Source organism: Muntiacus reevesi, chromosome 2 (assembly GCF_963930625.1).
Source record: "Muntiacus reevesi chromosome 2, mMunRee1.1, whole genome shotgun sequence".
Lineage (NCBI taxonomy): Eukaryota > Metazoa > Chordata > Mammalia > Artiodactyla > Cervidae > Muntiacus > Muntiacus reevesi.
In genome coordinates, this window is record NC_089250.1 from 250,549,335 (window position 1) to 250,568,414 (window position 19,080).

The 19,080-nt window shown below is 50.7% G+C and overlaps 1 protein-coding gene across 4 annotated transcripts in view; it reads left to right on the plus strand.

The window, feature by feature from the left end:
* The window catches only part of ZFHX3 (zinc finger homeobox 3), a 244,621-nt gene that overhangs the window by 86,208 nt on the left and 139,333 nt on the right, over positions 1-19,080 (plus strand). For 2 of the 4 annotated variants that reach the window (XM_065925668.1, XM_065925669.1), the window contains exons 2-3: positions 1,394-4,176; positions 9,054-9,550. In XM_065925668.1, coding sequence (XP_065781740.1) covers positions 1,440-4,176; positions 9,054-9,550 — 3,234 coding nt within the window. In that variant the 5' untranslated portion in view covers positions 1,394-1,439. The remainder of the gene's footprint in view (positions 1-1,393; positions 4,177-9,053; positions 9,551-19,080) is intronic. The other 2 variants (XM_065925670.1, XM_065925671.1) reach the window with 1 other exon arrangement.

The following is a 19,080-nucleotide window of genomic DNA, read 5'->3' on the forward strand; positions in this document are numbered from 1 at the left end:
TCTTCTCCAGGAAGGAGGTGTGGTGGGGAGGGTGGCCTGGAATTCACAGCAAGCACTCTGAAAACCTTGCGAGGCGCTGAGTCGCCTGTAGGAGCGGGGCCAGATGGAAGAAACGCTCCTGTGATGTTGTTGTCACAGGAGCAGAGCAGAGGCAAGCGATCTAATGTCTCCCTCCCCAGGGACGTGAGGTCTCAGAGGGCAGATTGAGCTCAGTGGCACTTTGGATTCGGAAACGGAAAAGCCCCAGGGCTGAAGGACAGCTGCTTGGGTAACGACTAATAAGTAAGAGGCAGGTGTGGAGCTGGGGCTGGCGGAGCCCAGCTGCCATCTCGGCTTGCTGTGAGATCCTTGACAGCAAAACCCACCCAGTCAGTGGTGAACGCGCTCCATTCAGGCAGGGTGAGATCCTCCCTGCTGGTGGCGGACGCGGCCCACTGAGAGTCTCGGTGGATCTTCCTAGAAACATCACGCTCATGTTTTGCACCTCTGTATTTTAAGTCTGAAGCCAGCTGAGTCACAAGTAAGGGTGTTCTGTGGGTTGTAGCGGGGAGACGGGAACTGGGAACACCACCTTTCTCAGTGTCCCAGTGGCTTTGGAGTCATTTTTTAGATCTAGGGTCTCAGTTTTACTGCCTGTAAAATGAGACGGTGTTTTCAAGACTGGGACAGGGTGAATGTAGCCATGGGCCCTTTGAGGGGCTTCCCAGAGCTCGCCCAGGCCTGCACACTTGCCCTTGACCCCTGCAGCCCTCAACCACTTCTCCGTGAATTTCTCAAACTAAAAATGTGGACAGTAAGAGCAAGAGCACAACTTCGCTTCTAAATCAAATGGCATGTCCCCGCCCAGGATCATCATCCTTTCTCTAGGGCTGCAAAATCGTCTTTCTCCTGTCCGTCTATCTGTCCCAGGTGTTCCCCTGGCCCACAGACAGTGTGGGCAACAGGGGTGGCTTTGTGTTGCCATCTGTATGTGGTGGGGCCACTGTTCTGTGTCCCGGCAAGTTGAAAACAATCCTCCTCCTGACCCCTGCCTCATCGCTGGGCCCTGACTCTTTAACGCTGTGCTTGCAAAGAACTCAAATTCAAACTGGTCTCCAGGGGTGCAGCAGCTGACAGTCTGGACAGAAAGGGCTTCTCCTGATGCCCTTTCTTTCCCCACACCCCCCTCCTCCTGTGACACCCAGGGGCACCGCCCGCCCGCTGAGCCTGGACGGGGTGGGGCGACGGCCGGGGTCCCCGCTGCCCCGCCGTCTCTGTTGTGGGTGTGGAAGACAGAAGCCTGCCGGGGCAGAGTGCTCTGTGCAGGACCTTAGCCTCGGCCCTCCTAACCTCTTTCCTTTCTCTCTCTCTTCCCCCCTCTCTCCCTCCTCTCCCCCTTGCCTCCGCCCTTCAGGTCCAATCCGTACTGGGTGCAATGAAAGCTCCACGCAGGCCTTACCATGGAAGGCTGTGACTCGCCCGGCGTCTCGGGGAAGGACAATGGGTGCGGTATCCCTCAGCACCAGCAATGGACTGAACTCAACAGCACCCACCTCCCCGACAAACCCAGTAGCATGGAGCAGCCCACAAGCGAGAGCCACGGGCCCCTGGACGGCCTGAGGGCCCCCTTCAATGAGCGCCTCGCGGAGAGCACCGCCCCGGCCGGGCCCGCCGCCGAGCCCGCCGCCGCCGCCGCCGCCGGCAAGGAGGTCAGCTGCAACGAGTGCTCGGCCTCCTTCGCCAGCCTCCAGACCTACATGGAGCACCACTGCCCCGGCGCCCGCCCCCCGCCGCCGCCGCCGCCCCTGAGGGACGAGAGCGGGAGCGACAGCAGCGAGGAGGGGGATGAGGAGAGCGACGTGGAGAACCTGGCCGGGGAGATCGTGTTCCAGCCGGACGGCTCGGCGTACATCGTCGAGAGTCTGAGCCAGCTGACCCAGGGCGCGGGCGGCGGCGGGCCTCTCCCGTCACTCTTCCTGAACTCTCTCCCCGCCGCCGCCGCCGCCTCGGGGGGCAAGCAAGGGGACCCTTCCTGTGCGGCGCCCGTCTACCCCCAGATCATCAACACTTTCCACATAGCCTCATCCTTCGGGAAGTGGTTTGAGGGCCCAGACCAGGCTTTCCCGAATACCTCAGCCCTGGCGGGGCTCAGCCCCGTCCTGCACAGCTTCCGCGTATTCGACGTGCGACACAAAAGCAACAAGGATTACCTAAACAGCGACGGCTCTGCCAAAAGCTCCTGCGTATCCAAAGATGCTCCCAACAACGTGGACCTGTCCACCTTCGATGGCTTCGTGCTCTACGGCAAGCGGAAACCCATTCTGATGTGTTTTCTGTGCAAGCTCTCCTTCGGCTACGTCCGTTCGTTTGTGACCCACGCGGTGCACGACCATCGAATGACCCTGAGTGAAGAGGAGCGGAAGATTCTTAGCAATAAGAACATCTCCGCCATCATCCAAGGGATCGGCAAAGACAAGGAACCCCTTGTAAGTTTTCTGGAACCAAAAAACAAAAACTTTCAACTCCCTTTAGTTTCCACCGCTAACCTCATAGGCCCCGGACACAGTTTTTATGGGAAATTCAGTGGCATTCGAATGGAAGGGGAGGAGGCTCTCCCCGCTGGCCCCACTGCCGGCCCCGAGCAGCCCCAGGCGGGTCTCCTGACCCCCAGCACCCTCCTGAACCTTGGCGGGCTCACCAGCTCCGTCCTGAAGACCCCCATTACCTCAGTCCCCCTGGGGCCTCTGGCCTCCAGTCCTACCAAGTCCTCAGAGGGCAAGGACTCTGGGGCAGCAGAAGGAGAGAAGCAAGAAGTGGGTGATCCAGACTGCTTCTCGGAGAAGGCGGAGCCCGCTGAGGAGGAGGCGGACGAGGAGGAGGAGGAAGAGGAGGCGGAGGAAGAGGAAGAGGAGGAGGAAGATGAGGAGGAAGAAGAGGAAGAGGAGGGCTGCAAAGGACTCTTTCCAAGCGAGCTGGACGAGGAGCTGGAGGACAGGCCCCCCGAGGAGTCTGGGGCCGCGGCAGGTAGTAGCAGCAAAAAGGACCTTGCTCTCTCAAACCAAAGCATTTCTAACTCCCCCTTAATGCCTAATGTGCTCCAGACCCTGTCCAGGGGCACAGCTTCTACTAGTTCTAATTCCGCTTCTTCCTTTGTTGTCTTTGATGGTGCGAACAGGAGGAATCGTTTAAGCTTTAACAGTGAGGGCGTCAGGGCCAACGTGGCAGAGGGCGGCAGGAGGCTGGACTTTGCTGATGAAAGTGCCAATAAAGACAATGCCACAGCACCAGAACCAAATGAAAGCACAGAGGGGGACGAGGGGGGCTTCGTCCCCCATCACCAGCACGCTGGCTCCCTCTGCGAGCTCGGGGTGGGGGAGTGCCCCTCGGGGAGCGGCGTGGAGTGCCCCAAATGCGACACGGTCCTGGGCTCCTCCCGCTCACTGGGCGGCCACATGACCATGATGCATTCTCGCAACTCGTGCAAGACACTCAAGTGCCCCAAGTGCAACTGGCACTACAAGTACCAGCAGACGCTGGAGGCGCACATGAAGGAGAAGCACCCGGAGCCCGGGGGCTCCTGCGTCTACTGCAAGAGCGGGCAGCCCCACCCCCGGCTGGCACGAGGCGAGAGCTACACGTGCGGTTACAAGCCTTTCCGCTGCGAGGTGTGTAACTACTCCACGACGACCAAAGGCAACCTCAGTATCCATATGCAGTCTGACAAGCATCTCAACAACATGCAGAACCTGCAGAATGGCGGGGGGGAGCAGGTGTTCAGCCACACAGCCGGGGCGGCGGCGGCCGCGGCAGCGGCGGCCGCAGCCGCGGCCAACATGGGCAGCTCCTGCGGGGCCCCCTCGCCCACCAAACCAAAAACCAAGCCCACCTGGCGGTGTGAGGTGTGCGACTATGAGACCAACGTCGCCCGGAACCTGCGCATCCACATGACCAGCGAGAAGCACATGCATAACATGATGCTGCTGCAGCAGAACATGACCCAGCTCCAGCACGGCCGCCACCTGGGCCTGGGCGGCCTGCCCCCGCCCGCCGAGGCCGAGCTCTACCAGTACTACCTGGCCCAGAACGTCAGCCTGCCCAACCTGAAGGTGGACAGCGCGGCCCCGGATGCCCCGTTCGTGATGAGCGGCTTCCAGCTGGACCCCGCCGGGCCCGTGGCCGCCATGACGCCCGCTCTAGGTGAGGCTGCCCCCGTGTGTGTCTGTCCTGACCGATGGGAGTGAAACCGGGGGAGGACGCTTGCGCGGGCCAAGGTCCCCATCGACTCTGTTGAGTCCTGTAGATGTCATGAATCTTTACTCTGAGAGTCGTTCTGTGCTCCGCTCAAGCATCTGGTCATCACATCTTTTTTTTTTCCTCTGGAATCCCTTGAACTCTTGTGCTGAACCTGTGGACAGTGGTTTGGGTTCAACGTAAGAAACATGTGCCCTCCAGCTCCACGAATGTGTTCGAAGTTTGAGTGTTTCCTCTAGTATTTGGCTCTGGGTCAACTTTTCTTCCTGTTCCCATCCCCCCCTTTATCTGTCCCTTTCTCTATTTGAAAAATCACCACAACTCCCCTCAACTGGTAGGTTCTGTTAAACAATTATTGAGATGTACAGGAAAGTGTCACCGCAGTTTTCAATAGGGACAGTTACTCTCTGAAAGAGCATCTGAGAACTGTGGTGTAACTTATTTAAATAAGCCAGGTCTGGTTGTGAGCAGAGCAGGAGCCACCCACATGTCTCCCAAAGTTCTCCAGTGTTGTTACCAGGATCTTGATGCTTTAAAGAGACAGGTTCTTTTTATTACCTTGTGTGAGTTGCCAGTGATTAGTATAGTTGGGAATCGGTTGACCTGGGAGACACTGTGAGGAGTGATGTGATAGATGAGTAATGGATAAGCTCTAAAACTGCACATTAAAGAAAGCCTGGTTTTAGTATCACATCCTGGTTAACAGAGCCTTTGTTGTCATGGAGTACATGGCTTCGTGCTGGAAGACTGTCTTACCCGTTGGCTTCATTGAGCCAGGATGGGACCAAGAGGACAGGATTTGGATGCCAAAAGCCATGACTCTTCATGTAAAAAGAACCATGACCTCTTCTAGGGAAGAGCTTCTATAGCAAGCGAATGTACAAACCAGTTTCATGAGCACCAGTGTGGTGGTTGGGCCCCGCCTGCCCCAACTCCACAAGCCTGGTCTCCGTTCCCTGACCCAGGTAACCTCTTGAGACCAGCAGTCATGTCCTGAATGACACAGGCCCCTCTTACTGACATGGGAGTAAGTCATTCTCGGCAACAAAGCATGAGCAGGCACCTTTATCCTAGAATGGCTCTGATTCACACAGAGGGCTAAAGCTCCCCAGTGGGCACATCTTTATTTGTGTGGTCTTTCAGTGCTAATTGCTGCTGATGAGTTATATTTCACGGCATTTAATTTGTTTTTCCTGCTATGCATTTAAATTTGAATCCTGGCAACTTTAATCTTGTTCTCCGTTTTGGAACATTGACTCGTTGATCCTTTCTTACCAAGCAGTTTGCAGATGTTTTACCCACTGATCAATCATGGATGCACAGGAATCAGTCATTCTCTTTGTCCCAAGAGTGACCCGGGGGGGGGGGGGGGTTGCACACCTTCAAGTGGCATCGGTACTCAAAAAGACTGTACTGTTTTTAAAGCCTATGGGAATTGGGGTTTTCTTCATCTGGAGATTTAGAATCTTGGGGAAGCAGGTCTTGGAGTAAATCAAATATAATGTAAGTGGAATGAAGACACAGAAAATGGATGGGTTCATACTGGGTCAAAGTAAAGACTTTTTAATTACCTTGAAAACCAGTAATTCTGACCAAGGCTTGAATTGAGTGGTAGATAAATAGTTTGCTTTTATCACCCACTGTCTGTGACTCTGCGGGACACCGTGCATCGTGAGCAGAGGGCAGATGCGAAAGATATGAAACGAATCCTTGTGTCCTGCACATACATAAAAGATCCGGACTTTATTTCTTAAAGAGAATAGTGTTCTTCTAAAGACCTTATGCTGGTAGTCACGGAGGGCCCTTGAATTTCCAGCATCACTGCTTGGCAGTCGAGGTGAGTCCCTCAACACCTCCCGTGCCTGCCTTAAGCCACGAGCGCTGTTGAGGTGAGGGTGAGAGTGACGAAAACACTTGATGCCAGAAGCCTGCGTGCCTGTGGGAGTGATAGAATGTGTCCACTTGGACCCGTTATTTGAGTCACAGGAGCTCAGCAGAAGGCAGGGTAGGCAAATAGAAAGCGCGTAGCTTTCAGTTCCGTGTGCAGCCCGGCTGATTGGTCCTTAGGCCTGCTAGGAGAAGGCTGTGGGCGTTATTAGGCATTATTGGGCTCTACAGGGGGAAGTAGTGGTTGTGAACTACACTCCTGCTCACAAAGTCGGTGTTCTCTCCCTCCCTTTGATGGAACTGCCACTGATCCTGGGGACGCGTGCGTTCTAGACACCCTCAAGGAAAAGCTCAGCACCGTTGGTCTGGTCTGCTTGAATTTGCCTCTATCTGTAGGTGAGATGTTAGACTTGAGTCCAGATGACCATCTTTCCAGACATTCTTTTGGATTATGTTTTAGCACTGCATGGAGCAATGGGTGACTTACCAAGACACCTACGTGTTTCCTGAGTAGCCAGCTGGCCATAGGACATTTGCACCAGGTTAAGAACTCCTTTGATTCTGCTTTTGATTGTAGGAGGTGTCTTTTAATCCCTGTGTCTCTCTGAGGATGTGCTCAGGGCAGAACTCTGTGCCACGGTGTCAGTCTCCAGCCTTAAGGTTAAATGTTGGGGGAGATGGGGTCCCCCCCTCTCCAAGACCATCCATCTGGTGTGACTCAAGATTAGGAATCCACTAAGTTCTCAGTGCGTGCTCTCTCCCCCCACCTGACCTGCCTGTGAATTGGGTGAGGTTTCTCCACTTCTTGGGGACTGAATTTGTTGCTTCCAGCCCTGTGGATGTGTGGGAGCCCAAGCCCTGTGTGTGTTTCTCCAGGGTATATTTCTCAGAGGGAGTTTTGGCTTTCCCATCATCCCCATTTCACTGCTTCTCTGCTTCTGTCTTGGATTTGCATTTCATTTTAAGAGCTTGGGATGGCAACAGGGACTTATTTCGTTTGTGTGTTCCAAGGACTTCTCACTTTCACTCAGGCACCAAGCAAGTGACAGCTGAATTTCTCTTTGGAGTGGTATTGATGTGTTGAGGTTAAATTTTAAAACTGAAGAAGATTTGATGCTTCAGGTGGTCGACATCAGAAACAAATATATGTTTGCTCCTTGTCTTACCCTCCGGGCAGTTTCTGCTTTCACTGAACATCGAATGTGTTTTGTGGATGCTGCCTGGCCTGCATCCCTATTAAGGGATGGAGCTTTTAGGCTTTTTTCCCCCCATCTCTTTTTCTCTCTTGTCCTAAGAAGAATGTCATAGCTATGGCTCCTCTCACCAGGGGAGATGGCAAGAGAGAAGGCAGGCAGAAAGCTTCCAGAGTCTTCTGGCACGCGTATGCAAAAGATTTCTGTGGCTTGATAGACTGTCCGCAAGCTTCAAATCCTGCCACTCTGCTCAGTCGAGATTGGACTGGGGTCCTCACTCAGAGTACCTTGTACAGCAGAAGTAAGAAAAAAAATTTTTAAATAGTAACATCTTTTCTTTGATTAGCCACTAAGTTGGATTCTAATCAGTCCTTAAAAACAAAAATAAAAAATCTTCAGCCCAACCACATGTGAAAGGTCAGGTTTAAATATCAGCTGAGGAGTGGCAGGGGGAGACATAGCTCGAGCGTGTGTGTGTTTAGGGGAGAAGCAAAAAATAGAAGCCGACGCTCGGCATTCTGCTTGACTGTAGGCTTCTAGGTAATGGAGGGAAGGCTGCTCTTTCCAAGCCTTTCTTGTGACAGAAATAAGAGCTCACAGTAAACTTACCGCCAGGGAGTGAGAGCCGGCCCTTGGTTTATGCATGGTCGTGATGGACTGAGAAAGAGCCAGGCTGGAGAGGGAGGAGCAGAGCCATCTCAGACCCCGGTTTTCCAGGGCTGTGAGCTGACCTTTGCGTTTCACTGCCCATCTCCACCCAACTTCCCAAACCTGTAACATTTTGGCTGCTCTGTACCCGGCTGTCACGGCAGATGTTTGGACCTCTGTGCGGCGGGCTGGGTACCCTCTAGAGGTTCAGCAAGGAGAAGATTGGATCTTTGTCTTTAAGAGGCTGCACCTGTATTGAATGGCTGAGATGACACCAGAGGGGAGCATGACGTGCACCAGAATAGACTTATGCTCCACGCTGTGTGGGGGCTCATGGACAGGAAATGATTGTACTCTTGGGGAGGTGTGGGAGGAGCCAGTGCCTCTGAGAGGCAGGTGTGGTAAGGAATAAGGAGGTCATTCTGGAAATCTCAGATTTAGAGCTGCACTGTCCACTATGGTAGCCACTAACCTAACTGTAAATGAAGTAAAAAAAAAAAAAAAGAAAAATCCAGCTCCCCAGCTCTATCTTAGCCATATGTCAGGTGTCCCATAGCCATGCGTGACTAGTGACTTTCACGCTAGACAGTCCAGATACCCAAGGTTTCCATCTTCACAAAAAGTTCTCCTAGGCAGTGCTACTGCTTAGCCCAATTCTGATTTGCCGCAAAGGCTTGGTGTCTTAGAACGCAGTTGTGACTCAGGTCGGGGACTGACGCTTCAGATTCTCTTACATCCAGTGAGTGATACTTTTATGTCTGTCTTTTCTTAGATCTGAGTGAGGAGCTGAATTCAAACATTTAAGAGATTATATGGTTCCCACCTTCTTCTAGGCATTCTTTTACAAAAGAAAAAAACAGAAAAAAACAAAAACAACACAACCTTCCGCAAATTTCAGAATGTCCATGAGAGCGATCTGACCACATCAAGCTGATTTTTGTTGTACATTTTCCTAGTGGATAGCACCTTGTGAGACTTGAAATGTGATCTTTCTTCTGCTGGAACCTGGGTCAGGGATGGTGGAGGGTGGGCAGTGCCTCAGGTAGGGCCACTGCGAGCCCAGCCTCTGATTCTCTCCCTTCTCTTTCCCCGCAGTGGGCGGTGAAATCCCCCTAGACATGCGGCTCGGGGGCGGGCAGCTGGTGTCGGAGGAGCTGATGAACCTGGGCGAGAGCTTCATCCAGACCAACGACCCATCGCTGAAGCTCTTCCAGTGCGCCGTCTGCAACAAGTTCAGCACGGACGCCCTGGACCTGCTGGGGCTGCACATGAGCGTGGAGCGTAGCCTCCCGGAGGAGGAGTGGAAGGCGGTGATGGGGGACTCGTACCAGTGCAAGCTGTGCCGCTACAACACCCAGCTCAAGGCCAACTTCCAGCTGCACTGCAAGACGGACAAGCACGTGCAGAAGTACCAGCTGGTGGCCCACATCAAGGAGGGCGGCAAGGCCAACGAGTGGCGGCTCAAGTGCGTGGCCATCGGCAACCCCGTCCACCTCAAGTGCAACGCCTGCGACTACTACACCAACAGCTTGGAGAAGCTGCGGCTGCACACGGTCAACTCCAGGCACGAGGCCAGCCTGAAGCTGTACAAGGTAAGCCCCAGACTGTCTCTGGAAGGAGTGGAGCAGATCCCCCGGGTGACCATAAGGCTGGGGGCAGATGGACACCTCGTGCCACTAACTGGAGGGACTGGCGGCTGGCTGATGCCTTGGCTTTGGGAGGGGTGCTGATGACACAGTGGAGGGCTTCAGCTGGGAACTGAAGGCTCTCTCTGTAGGGTGCCTCATTTCGGGGCCAGGTTGTATTTATAGCAGCCCGATACTATACATTGTTCCACATACCTTCCTTAGAACTGACTGCTTTCCTAACTCACAATTGCCATTTCCCTAGTTCCCCCTTTACCTTTGTGCTCGTATGTTTTCCCTGCAGGCTTCCTGTTCTCCTTTTCCATCTGGTTATTCCCCCCAGTTTTTAGCCTCTGTTCCCTGAATGCCCCCTGGGGTGCTTTGTATATTTGTTCATTCATTCATTCATTCATTCATTTAAGAGATACACATTGAACCCCTCCCATACCCCAGGCCCTGTTCTGAGCCTGCTTCCATGCACAAGGCAGACAAAAAGTCCCTGCCCTCCCAGAGCGTCCATTCTTTTGGGGGGATGGGTGATAGACAAAGTAAATAAATTATGTGGTAGGCTAGAAGGTGGTGAGTACTATGGGGAAGTTCATGGTCATGAGGGGCCCCTTTATTCTTTTTTCCTGTCTGCCATGTTCTATGCCTCTGTTCTCTTCCTCAAATTTTCTTGTTTTTTTTTTTTGCTGGGCTTCTCCTGCCTTCCTCCTCCTCCTAAGTCCTCTCCACTTCTCATTCCTTCATATCCCTCCTTCCTCACCCCAGCCTTCCTTTCTCACCCCTCCCTGCTGCCTTCCTTTTTCCCCTCAGTCCATAGACGGTAACGAGGAGGAGGTGCTCAGATACTGTAAATAGTCCTTCTACTTGCACGGCAGAATTGCTCCAGACGTTTCTATTGATTTTCACTGGACTTAAAGCCTCACCTTTTTCTCTAATCATCCCATAATGGCTTTAGTATGAACAATCAGGTACAAATCGCCATAAATCTGCCCAGCCTCCCTCCACGTCCCTTCCACGCCCTCGCCCTCTCTCTCCGTTTCCCTCCCTCTTGTCATCAGTCTCTCCTCTTTCCATTCACACCGATTCCCACATCTGTGGGCCAGTGAGCTCCGGGTTGCCCCTCACCCTGAGCTCCTTGAATCCCCTCTCTGCTTCCGGTGATTTTAAATGGAGACTCCCAATAAGGAAGACCCTGATCCTGTCCCCACATTGGCCTCTGCTGAGATTGATAAGTGCGATTCATTTTACAGTCACTCATTCTCAGCTTGTCCAGAGGCCTGTGTTACATGGATGAGAAACCATTTTTGGGAAAGGAGGAGGAAGCAGGCACAAGGTGGTGGGAATAGAATATTCTGGAATTGACTGCTGACTCAGGCATGAAAGGGCTCAAGGGGTGCAGAGGGGAGGGTCTAGACACCAGACAGCCAAGCCCACCCTGTCCTCCGTGAGCTGGTCGCTCAGTGGTTGGCTTCCCTGAGTATCACCCTCGGAAGGACAGGCTCCTGGCCATCAGTTTAAATCAGAGGTTCTCACTGGCCACAGGGTGGTGCCGGTGTGGTCACGAAAACATGATTGAGATACCCACGGGGAAAAAAAAAATAGAGTTTCTTAACGACTCAACTGAGCAAAAATTAGTACGAAGGACTAGGTGCAGCCCTGGAAGGTCGTTTTGCAGCTTCGAATGCTGTTCTTTAGAGGTGGCATGAAGCTGGCCTCTTCCATCTGAGGAGAAGCATTGCCTTTTAGGTTATAAAGTGCGTGGGGGTAGTCACTAACTGTCCACACTAAGGCCTCCGGCAGGAGCAGCCTTGGCTTTGCTTCATTCCAAAGGGCCTGGAACCTGGGGATTCATTGACTACATCCCTTGCTGGTCCCCACCTCTTGTCCTCTGGTCTCACTTGAGAGTCGGGTGGAGGTGGTGTTCAGAGCAGCTTGAGTGTCACCTTTTGCTTTGCTCAGCTAGCCCCGGATGCCCATCCTCCCATGCCTTGTTCTCTCATCTGCTTTCCTAAGTAAAGATGGAGGGGTCTCCTGCTCAGAAAAGGCAGTGTCGCAGAAGTGAAGGTGTGGGGATGCAGGGTGGGATGCGGGGACCAGTGCTCGGAGGAGAGGTGCCTGGGCAGTGTGTATGGCTGGCACCCGCCAGGGGTGACCTCCACCCACATTCAGGACAGAATCCTCCCGGGTCAGGAGCCGAAGGTCGTTAGTCTGGTCTCATTAGTCCTTGGGTAACAAATGTCCCCGTGACTCTGCCGTGGGGGGCGGGGAGCTCTCCCACCCACTCCCAGATGTGACCCGGAACCTTACCATTTCAGTGCCCGCCTCGAGGCCTTTCTGCCCCGCGATGTGACTAAGATAAACTTCTCTCGCCACCACGGGGGTCCCTCGCCCAGGGTCTTGTCATCAGTCCTGGGATTTGGGGTGGGGATCGGAGGTGGTTCGAGAGTCAGCTTTTCTCTAGGCCCTGGTGTGGCCTGTGGTAAATGGAGATTGATTGCATGTTATTTTTCCTCTTGCTAATGTAATCCATTAGCCCAGCACATGCATAATCAGTTTAGAGCACAGTTAACTGGATATAATCGAGTTCTTTACTGTCTGCTAGAGAAACAGCTCCAGATGCTGCTGACCCAGGGAGGGCCCCCAGCTCCTCACACACGGCCCTCCTCACTGCCCGCCTCCCCACGGCCCACCCTCGCCCCTGCCCTGCCCCCACCCCGCCCCAGCCCATCTTGGTTCCCTGGCACATTGCTCATGGATTGGTCAAGATGCCCATGCTTGCCTCCTGCCGCATCTACTCAAGTGGCCGTGATGTCTTCGACTTCCTCGCGGGTCTCCCACCCTCTCCTCTTCCTTTTCCATGCTTGAGGAGACAGACCAGCGGTCTCAGGGGACACTAGCAGAAGTGTGGCTTTCTGGTCTGTCACTGGGCCTCAGACAGGTCCAGAGCCGCTCCCTCTTGGTGTCATAAATCCTGGCGCGTATGTTGCTGGATTAGGACTGAGCCGTCTGAAAGCATGAGATAATTTCTTATCCGGACACAGGAGAGGGTTGGGCTGATCAGCAAAATGGGGAAATGGGCGATACTATCTCTCTTGGCTGGGATTGTCTGGTTAGTTTGGATTATTGTGTGAGAGCGGTTTTTAAATCAAGATTAATGTTCATCGACTTCTTCCTGCCTCCTGGAAGTAAAAGAAAGTAGGGTTCAGGTGGAGAGCCCCTGGCATCAGATGGAAGCTGTTTTCTTTTTTCTTGGCTCCCAGGTTAGTTTTCTGAAATGCTTGTGATTGAATTCCTCAAGTCTTTAAATACATTAAGTCCTCCTATGTATGAACAAGTTCCACTCTGAGAGGGTGTATGTTAAGTCCAACCAAGTTAGCCTAGGTACCCAGCTAACACAGCTGGTGATATGGTGCTGTACTGTAATAGGTTTATAATACTTTTCACACAAACATTAATAATACATTTTTTAAAAAACACAAGAATAAAACATTTTTAATCTTACAGTACAGCATTATATACTATAAGCTATAACAGTTTACTATTACAGTACACCATCTGGCATCCAGGGGCGGGCATCAAGTGAACAGGCAAGAAGAGTTACTGACGGAGGAGGGAGGGGAGGTGGGAGACGGTAGAGCTGAAGGATCGTCAGCAGAAGGAGACGGAGGACCGGCTGCAGTTTCCTTCATGCCTGACACTGATGGAATGCATGTTCACATCTTTGAAAGTTCACAACTCGAAGGTTCGTACATAGCAGACTTATTGTAGTGGTGGCCCTGGTCCAGCCTCCAGCGGTCGTATGTCCACACCCTCGCGGCTGCCCTCGCAGGCACTGTGATTGAGCGACACTGCAACACGGCGGGCCGGCTCGGGACCCCAGTCAGGCTTAGAAGCTGAACTCTTGGTTTTTTTTTTTGTCTACAGCCATTCATCAGAGCCAGAATGAAAGTGTCTTGTGGGTAAGGTGCTTGTCTCTCATGAGGGCTTGAGGTCCGGAAGGGGAATTCTGCACCTGACTGCTTTCCCGCTTCTCCTGAAGGACCTGCTCCTGTGCCCCACTCCTTCCCCCCACAGCAGTGCGGGGTACCCTTGCTTGGCTTAAATAGTGGGGGGCACCTGGTACTGATAATGCCTGCCCTCCACTCTCCTCCATGCTAGTGCAGATCATGAGCCAGGGAGTGGGCTCAGGGCTCACGTGAGCCCTTCTGTATTTATCTGGACTTCCCTGCTGTCCCTGGCGAGCTCTTTGAAAGTTGAAGTGTTTTCTGCTTGGGGGAGGAGGGTGCCGAAAGGGCAGCTGGAGATCAGTGCACACCTGCCAACTATCAGAATCTGGGTTTCACTTTGATGTTTTTCTTCACCTGAGAGTCATTGGAATGGAAATCCATCAACTTGAGCAGATAGATTAAGACCCCCACCAGAATCTGTTACTCCAACAGTTCCCAGCTGACTTTCCTTTGATTGGGCCCAGCCTTAAGTTTTCATATTAATCTTAAGTTGTACACAAAGAGGCTTGTCTTCCCCCAGAGTTGGATCTGGACCCCATGTGGGTTGTGTCGGGCCCCCCAGGCAAACCGAGGGGGAGATACCAAGTTTCTTTGGTCTAAACTAAGAAGTAGAGGATGGTACCAATTGACTGAAAAATAGGTACCCAGATTCTCTACATGGTGGACTTTGATGCTGTTCGGATCATTTGAGGTAGAAGGAAGGAAGAGACCTCCCCGCCCCCCCCCCCCCCCCAGACTCTGAAATACTTCGGAATCTGCCTTCCCGGTTGTTTCGGTGATGTGTAGGAAACTCAGGGTTCACTCTCCCAGCAGGGCAGTAAGTTCACCAAAGGATGGGTGGACAGATCAGATGTATAACAGTCAGAGAGATTTGGTCTGAAGTTTGCGTTCTTCATGCCCTCTTCTGGGGTCTTAGGCACACAGCGGCACACTTTGTGCCCACGGATGGTGACTGGCAGCCTCTGTCCTGCCCCTCCCGCCTCCCTCCTCCTCCTCCCGCCCTGGTGTGGCTTCGCGTTTGAAGCCCTGTCACAGGTGTCGTCTGGTTTACATCGTCACTCTGGAACCAGTTTCCTCAAGCCTTGTTTTCTCATTAGGGCGACTATTTTTTTTTTTTTTTTTTTTAAGTGCATACCTCTGCCTTCTTCTCTCTATACTTTGGTGCCTTCAACTAAAAATGAAAGGCGGGGAGTGTTTTCCTGTGGCTGATTTAGAAGGTGTGAAAGGCCAGATGTTTTGGTAAATCTTAGCACATTTTGCCTTCATGCCTTCCATCTCCCAGCGCAGCTGGGGGTCTGAAGTTCATTTCCCTCACTTGATGGCTGGGCTCGTGGGGTGGGGGCTCCTGGGGCCAGACTGGGAGACTGCGTGCACGTGGGCCCCCGGGTCACCACTGGAGAGCTGGGTGAGCCCTGGCGGTGGTTCTGGCCACCAGCTAACTTCAGGGTGTCTCTAGAAAGGTGGAAAGAGTGAATCTTTTTTTGGAGGCAGGGCTCATATTGGGACAGGTTGAACCCTTCAGTGCGGTAGGAGCTGTGGCCAACACGTGATATAGGAATGCTTGGCCAACAGATGGCCAGTGGGCGCAGTGTGAAAGGTTGACACCTCGATGCAGCCTTGCCCTTCCTCCAGAACCATCCTGCGTCTGAGCATCCCTCCAGTGTACCATTTCATTCCACACGTTCTCTCAGCTGATTGGCTATAAGCCAGGCTTTGCCCTCTGGTTACTGGGCTGCCAGAGACTTTCACATCAGGAAGGTTGGATCCCTTTTACCTTTTGGCTCCACACTTTAGATACCAAATAATGGAATCGAAATCTTACTGGGTGTGCCTGCTTTTAATATGTCCAGTAGTAAATATGCCAACTTGGGAGTTCCCTGGCAGTCCAGTGATTAAGACTCAGTGCTCCCAATGCCAGGGGGCACGGGTTTGATCCTTGGTGAGGGAAGTAAGGTTCCACATGCTGCAGGCATAGTCAAAATAAACAACTAAATATGCCAGCTATTGAAAGACCAGTTTCATAATCATTTACATACCAGTTCCTCCTTTTTTTTTTCCCCCCAAGTACTTTTAATATTTTTTATTTTCTCTCACCCTTCCTGAATCCTTTTTGTGGATGGTAAAGAACTGATGAGACTCCCTCAGAATATTATTATTCTTATTTGTTATAAAACTAGCATTCCAAGTTTACCTCAAGTGTAAATGAATAATGTGGATTCCTTATTTTTTATAGTAAAAATTATTAGTATGAGTAACATGTGTTCACTCTAGAAAATTTGAGAAATCCAGGGGAGTATAAGAGAATATAATCATTTGCCTAATCCCATCAAAGAGGATAACATTTTTTTTCTTTCTTTCTTTTTGATTTAACAAGATGGGTAAGGCATCTTACAAAATTGGAATTATGTTGCGTGTATACAGTATGACACCTTAGCCCTTTCTCATACCTTTAAGTACTTTTCAATACTCTTTAAAGTGGAAGTCCTTTTTCTACTCTCCAACTCTTCTCTTAAGATACGGATCAAAAGTTATCTAATTATCTCTTTCGGGGTTATTGGTTTTTTTCCCTGTGCTTATGGTGATATAAAGTGATATATAATGATATAATGATATAGTGATATATATATAAAGTGATATAGTGATATAAAGTGTGCATGAGTGTATACATACATATTATTCCCTTATGAAATCTCTTAGACACACTGCTTTTGGTTTGCTTTTTTCATGTAACCTATCATCCTGAAAATCATTTCAGGTCATAACATATCGATCTAGCTCACTCTTTTTAGTGGCCACGTAGTTTTCCACGCACTGACCAGGCCCTTGCTGACGTGCATTCATGTTACCTGCAGTTCTGAGCTTATGGCAGGGAAGTCTGTCCACACTCGAGCTGTTCCAGGAAGGCCCACTGATTTTAGGGTGCTGTGCCCATAGATAGAGTCCTGCCTAATGGCCCTTCAGAAAGAAGACCCTTTCAGAATATTATTAACATTATTAAGAATATTTTAAACACTAAGTTTTAAGTATTTTAACTCTTTGAAACATATCAAGTTTTATTAAGAACATTTTATCCCCTCCCTATAATAGATGATATTAAAAAGCAGAGACATAAAAAAAAAAAAAGGCAGAGACATTACTTTGCCAACAAAGGTCTGTCTAGTCAAGGCTATGGTTTTTCCATATGGATGTGAGAGTTGGACTGTGAAGAAAGTTGCGTGCCGAAAAATTGATGCTTTTGAACTGTGGTGTTGGAGAAGACTCTTGAGAGTCCCTTGTACTGCAAGGAGATCAGTCCTGGGTGTTCATTGGAAGGACTGATGCTGAAGCTGAAACTCCAGTACTTTGGCCACCTCATGCAAAGAATTGACTCATTGGAAAAGACCCTGATGCTGGGAGGGATTGGGGCAGGAGGAGAAGGGGACAACAGAAGTTGAGATGGTTGGATGGCATCACCGACTCGATGGACATGAGTTTGAGTAAACTCCAGCCGTTGGTGATGGATAGGGAGGCCTGGCATGCTGCGATTCATGGGGTCGCAAAGAATCAGACACAACTGAGCGACTGAACTGAACTGACTGACTGATAATAGATGATGTTCAAACTCCCACATGGTGACCAACACAGTCTTATTTTTCTGTTTGCATCCCGTTTGTGAATTTGTCCCAGTGTGCGCCTCTTTAATTATTAGGGTGAAGATGTTTTCATGCATTTATTGTCCCATCTGAATTTCTTTAGTCACTTTTCCATTCATAGACTTTGCCCTGTTTTCATTCATTCTTTCATCTATTTTGGTGGGTTGGTCTTTTTTTCTGATTGATTTGCAAAAGCTGTTGGTTTATTGGGGCCAGCAGTTCCTTCTATGCCATGGATATTGCAGTAGTTTCTGTGAGTCTGTTATTCATCTTTCACTAAACATATAATATGCTTCAACCTACAGAAACTTTTCATCTATGTGTTGTCCAGTCTGCACATCTGTTTCTTTATGGTTCTGACTCTTTCCCCAGGGAGGCTCTGTCTTGCTGCTAATATTATAATAAAAGTAATCACTAGCTCCTACATGACAGTTACCACTAGCAGGTACTGTCATACCTGCTTTACAGGTATTCATTGATTTTATTCTTCTGTTGACCCACCTGTTTTCAAATGGGGGAACCGAGGCAGAGGGCGCTCTTAAGTCACCAGCAAATGAGTGTTGTTGAAGTCGGTCTTCAAATCCAGGCAGGTTGGCACCACTTGACTGATAGTTTCTTTAGCACTTTCTCCCCACATTTAAGACTTTACTCTGTGAGAGGTGTATGCGGTATATTGTAGGACTCTGTATTGTATGATGTAGAACTACATTTTCTTTCAGATTGGATGGTTGGTTGGTCAGCGGTTTCTCAAATAGCTACTCTTCCCTTGCTGATGTGAGAAGCCCTGTTCATTGTCCCGCATTTGTAGATTGTACAGAGCGCCCCTGAATACTGTGCAGATTTGGGTCAGTCTGGGCATGTTTACCAAGTATTGCTTGTCAGAAGCACTGAGGTGCAAGAAGTGGGAACAGAGACAGCCGTTCTCGTTTCCAGGCCCGTGAAGCCCCGTGGATGACATTTCTTCCTCTCTCCTTTTCCTCGTCCTCTCCCACATATTCTCTGGGGTGGAATTTCTTGGATTAATTACCTTCATCAAATTCACCAGGATGAGGGAGTCTCTAGGAGAGAAGGGGGCTTGAGAGAGGGGCCAAATTTTTTTTTGTTTGTTTGTTTGTTAGTGAAGACTGTGGGTCTCACCATTTATTTAATAGAGAAAGAACAAATACTGAATGTCCAAGAAGTTTGCTTTTCCGAAGTTCTTATTGGGGTAGTGAGGAGATGACATGGCTGTGTCTGCTGGTTTCCGGGAAGGGCTGTTTTCAGCTACTGGTGACAGGCCTCCTTCTGGGTTCCAGAGAAGATGGGCCATGGCCCTTCACCCCGGCTTGAGGAGTAGGGTGGTCTAGGAACTATACCACTTCATCAAAACACTTAACCCTCCCATCTCCCCTCTCCTTCACCCCCACAAATTCTTAAGCTCCAAGCCCTAGACCTTCTTGGGAAAGAAGAATCTCAAATTCTCCATCCCCCACCCCCACCCCCACCCCAGCCCCATACTCCTAGTGGAATTCTTTGCATGGATGCCATCTGCCATCTTAGGGGTGGTCTGTGACCCTTAGGAGAATTTTGCTGCGAATATTCCATTGCCTCTACATTCCAGAGTAATTCCATGTGCTCCAGTTGCTCCAGGTAAACCCCGTCTGGAGGAAAGCTGTGCCAGCTCACAGTGGGCAAAGGCATAAACCCAAATTTGAGTCCTTTCAACTTGCCCAGGACTTAGACTAAAAGGGCAAATTTGAATACATTTAGTCCCAACAGGTGTTTCTGGTTTTTTATTTTGAAAGGGAAATTACAAGGGAACAATTAAGCATTGTCAGGAACATTGTTGGAAGGCAAGAGTTTTTAAATAATT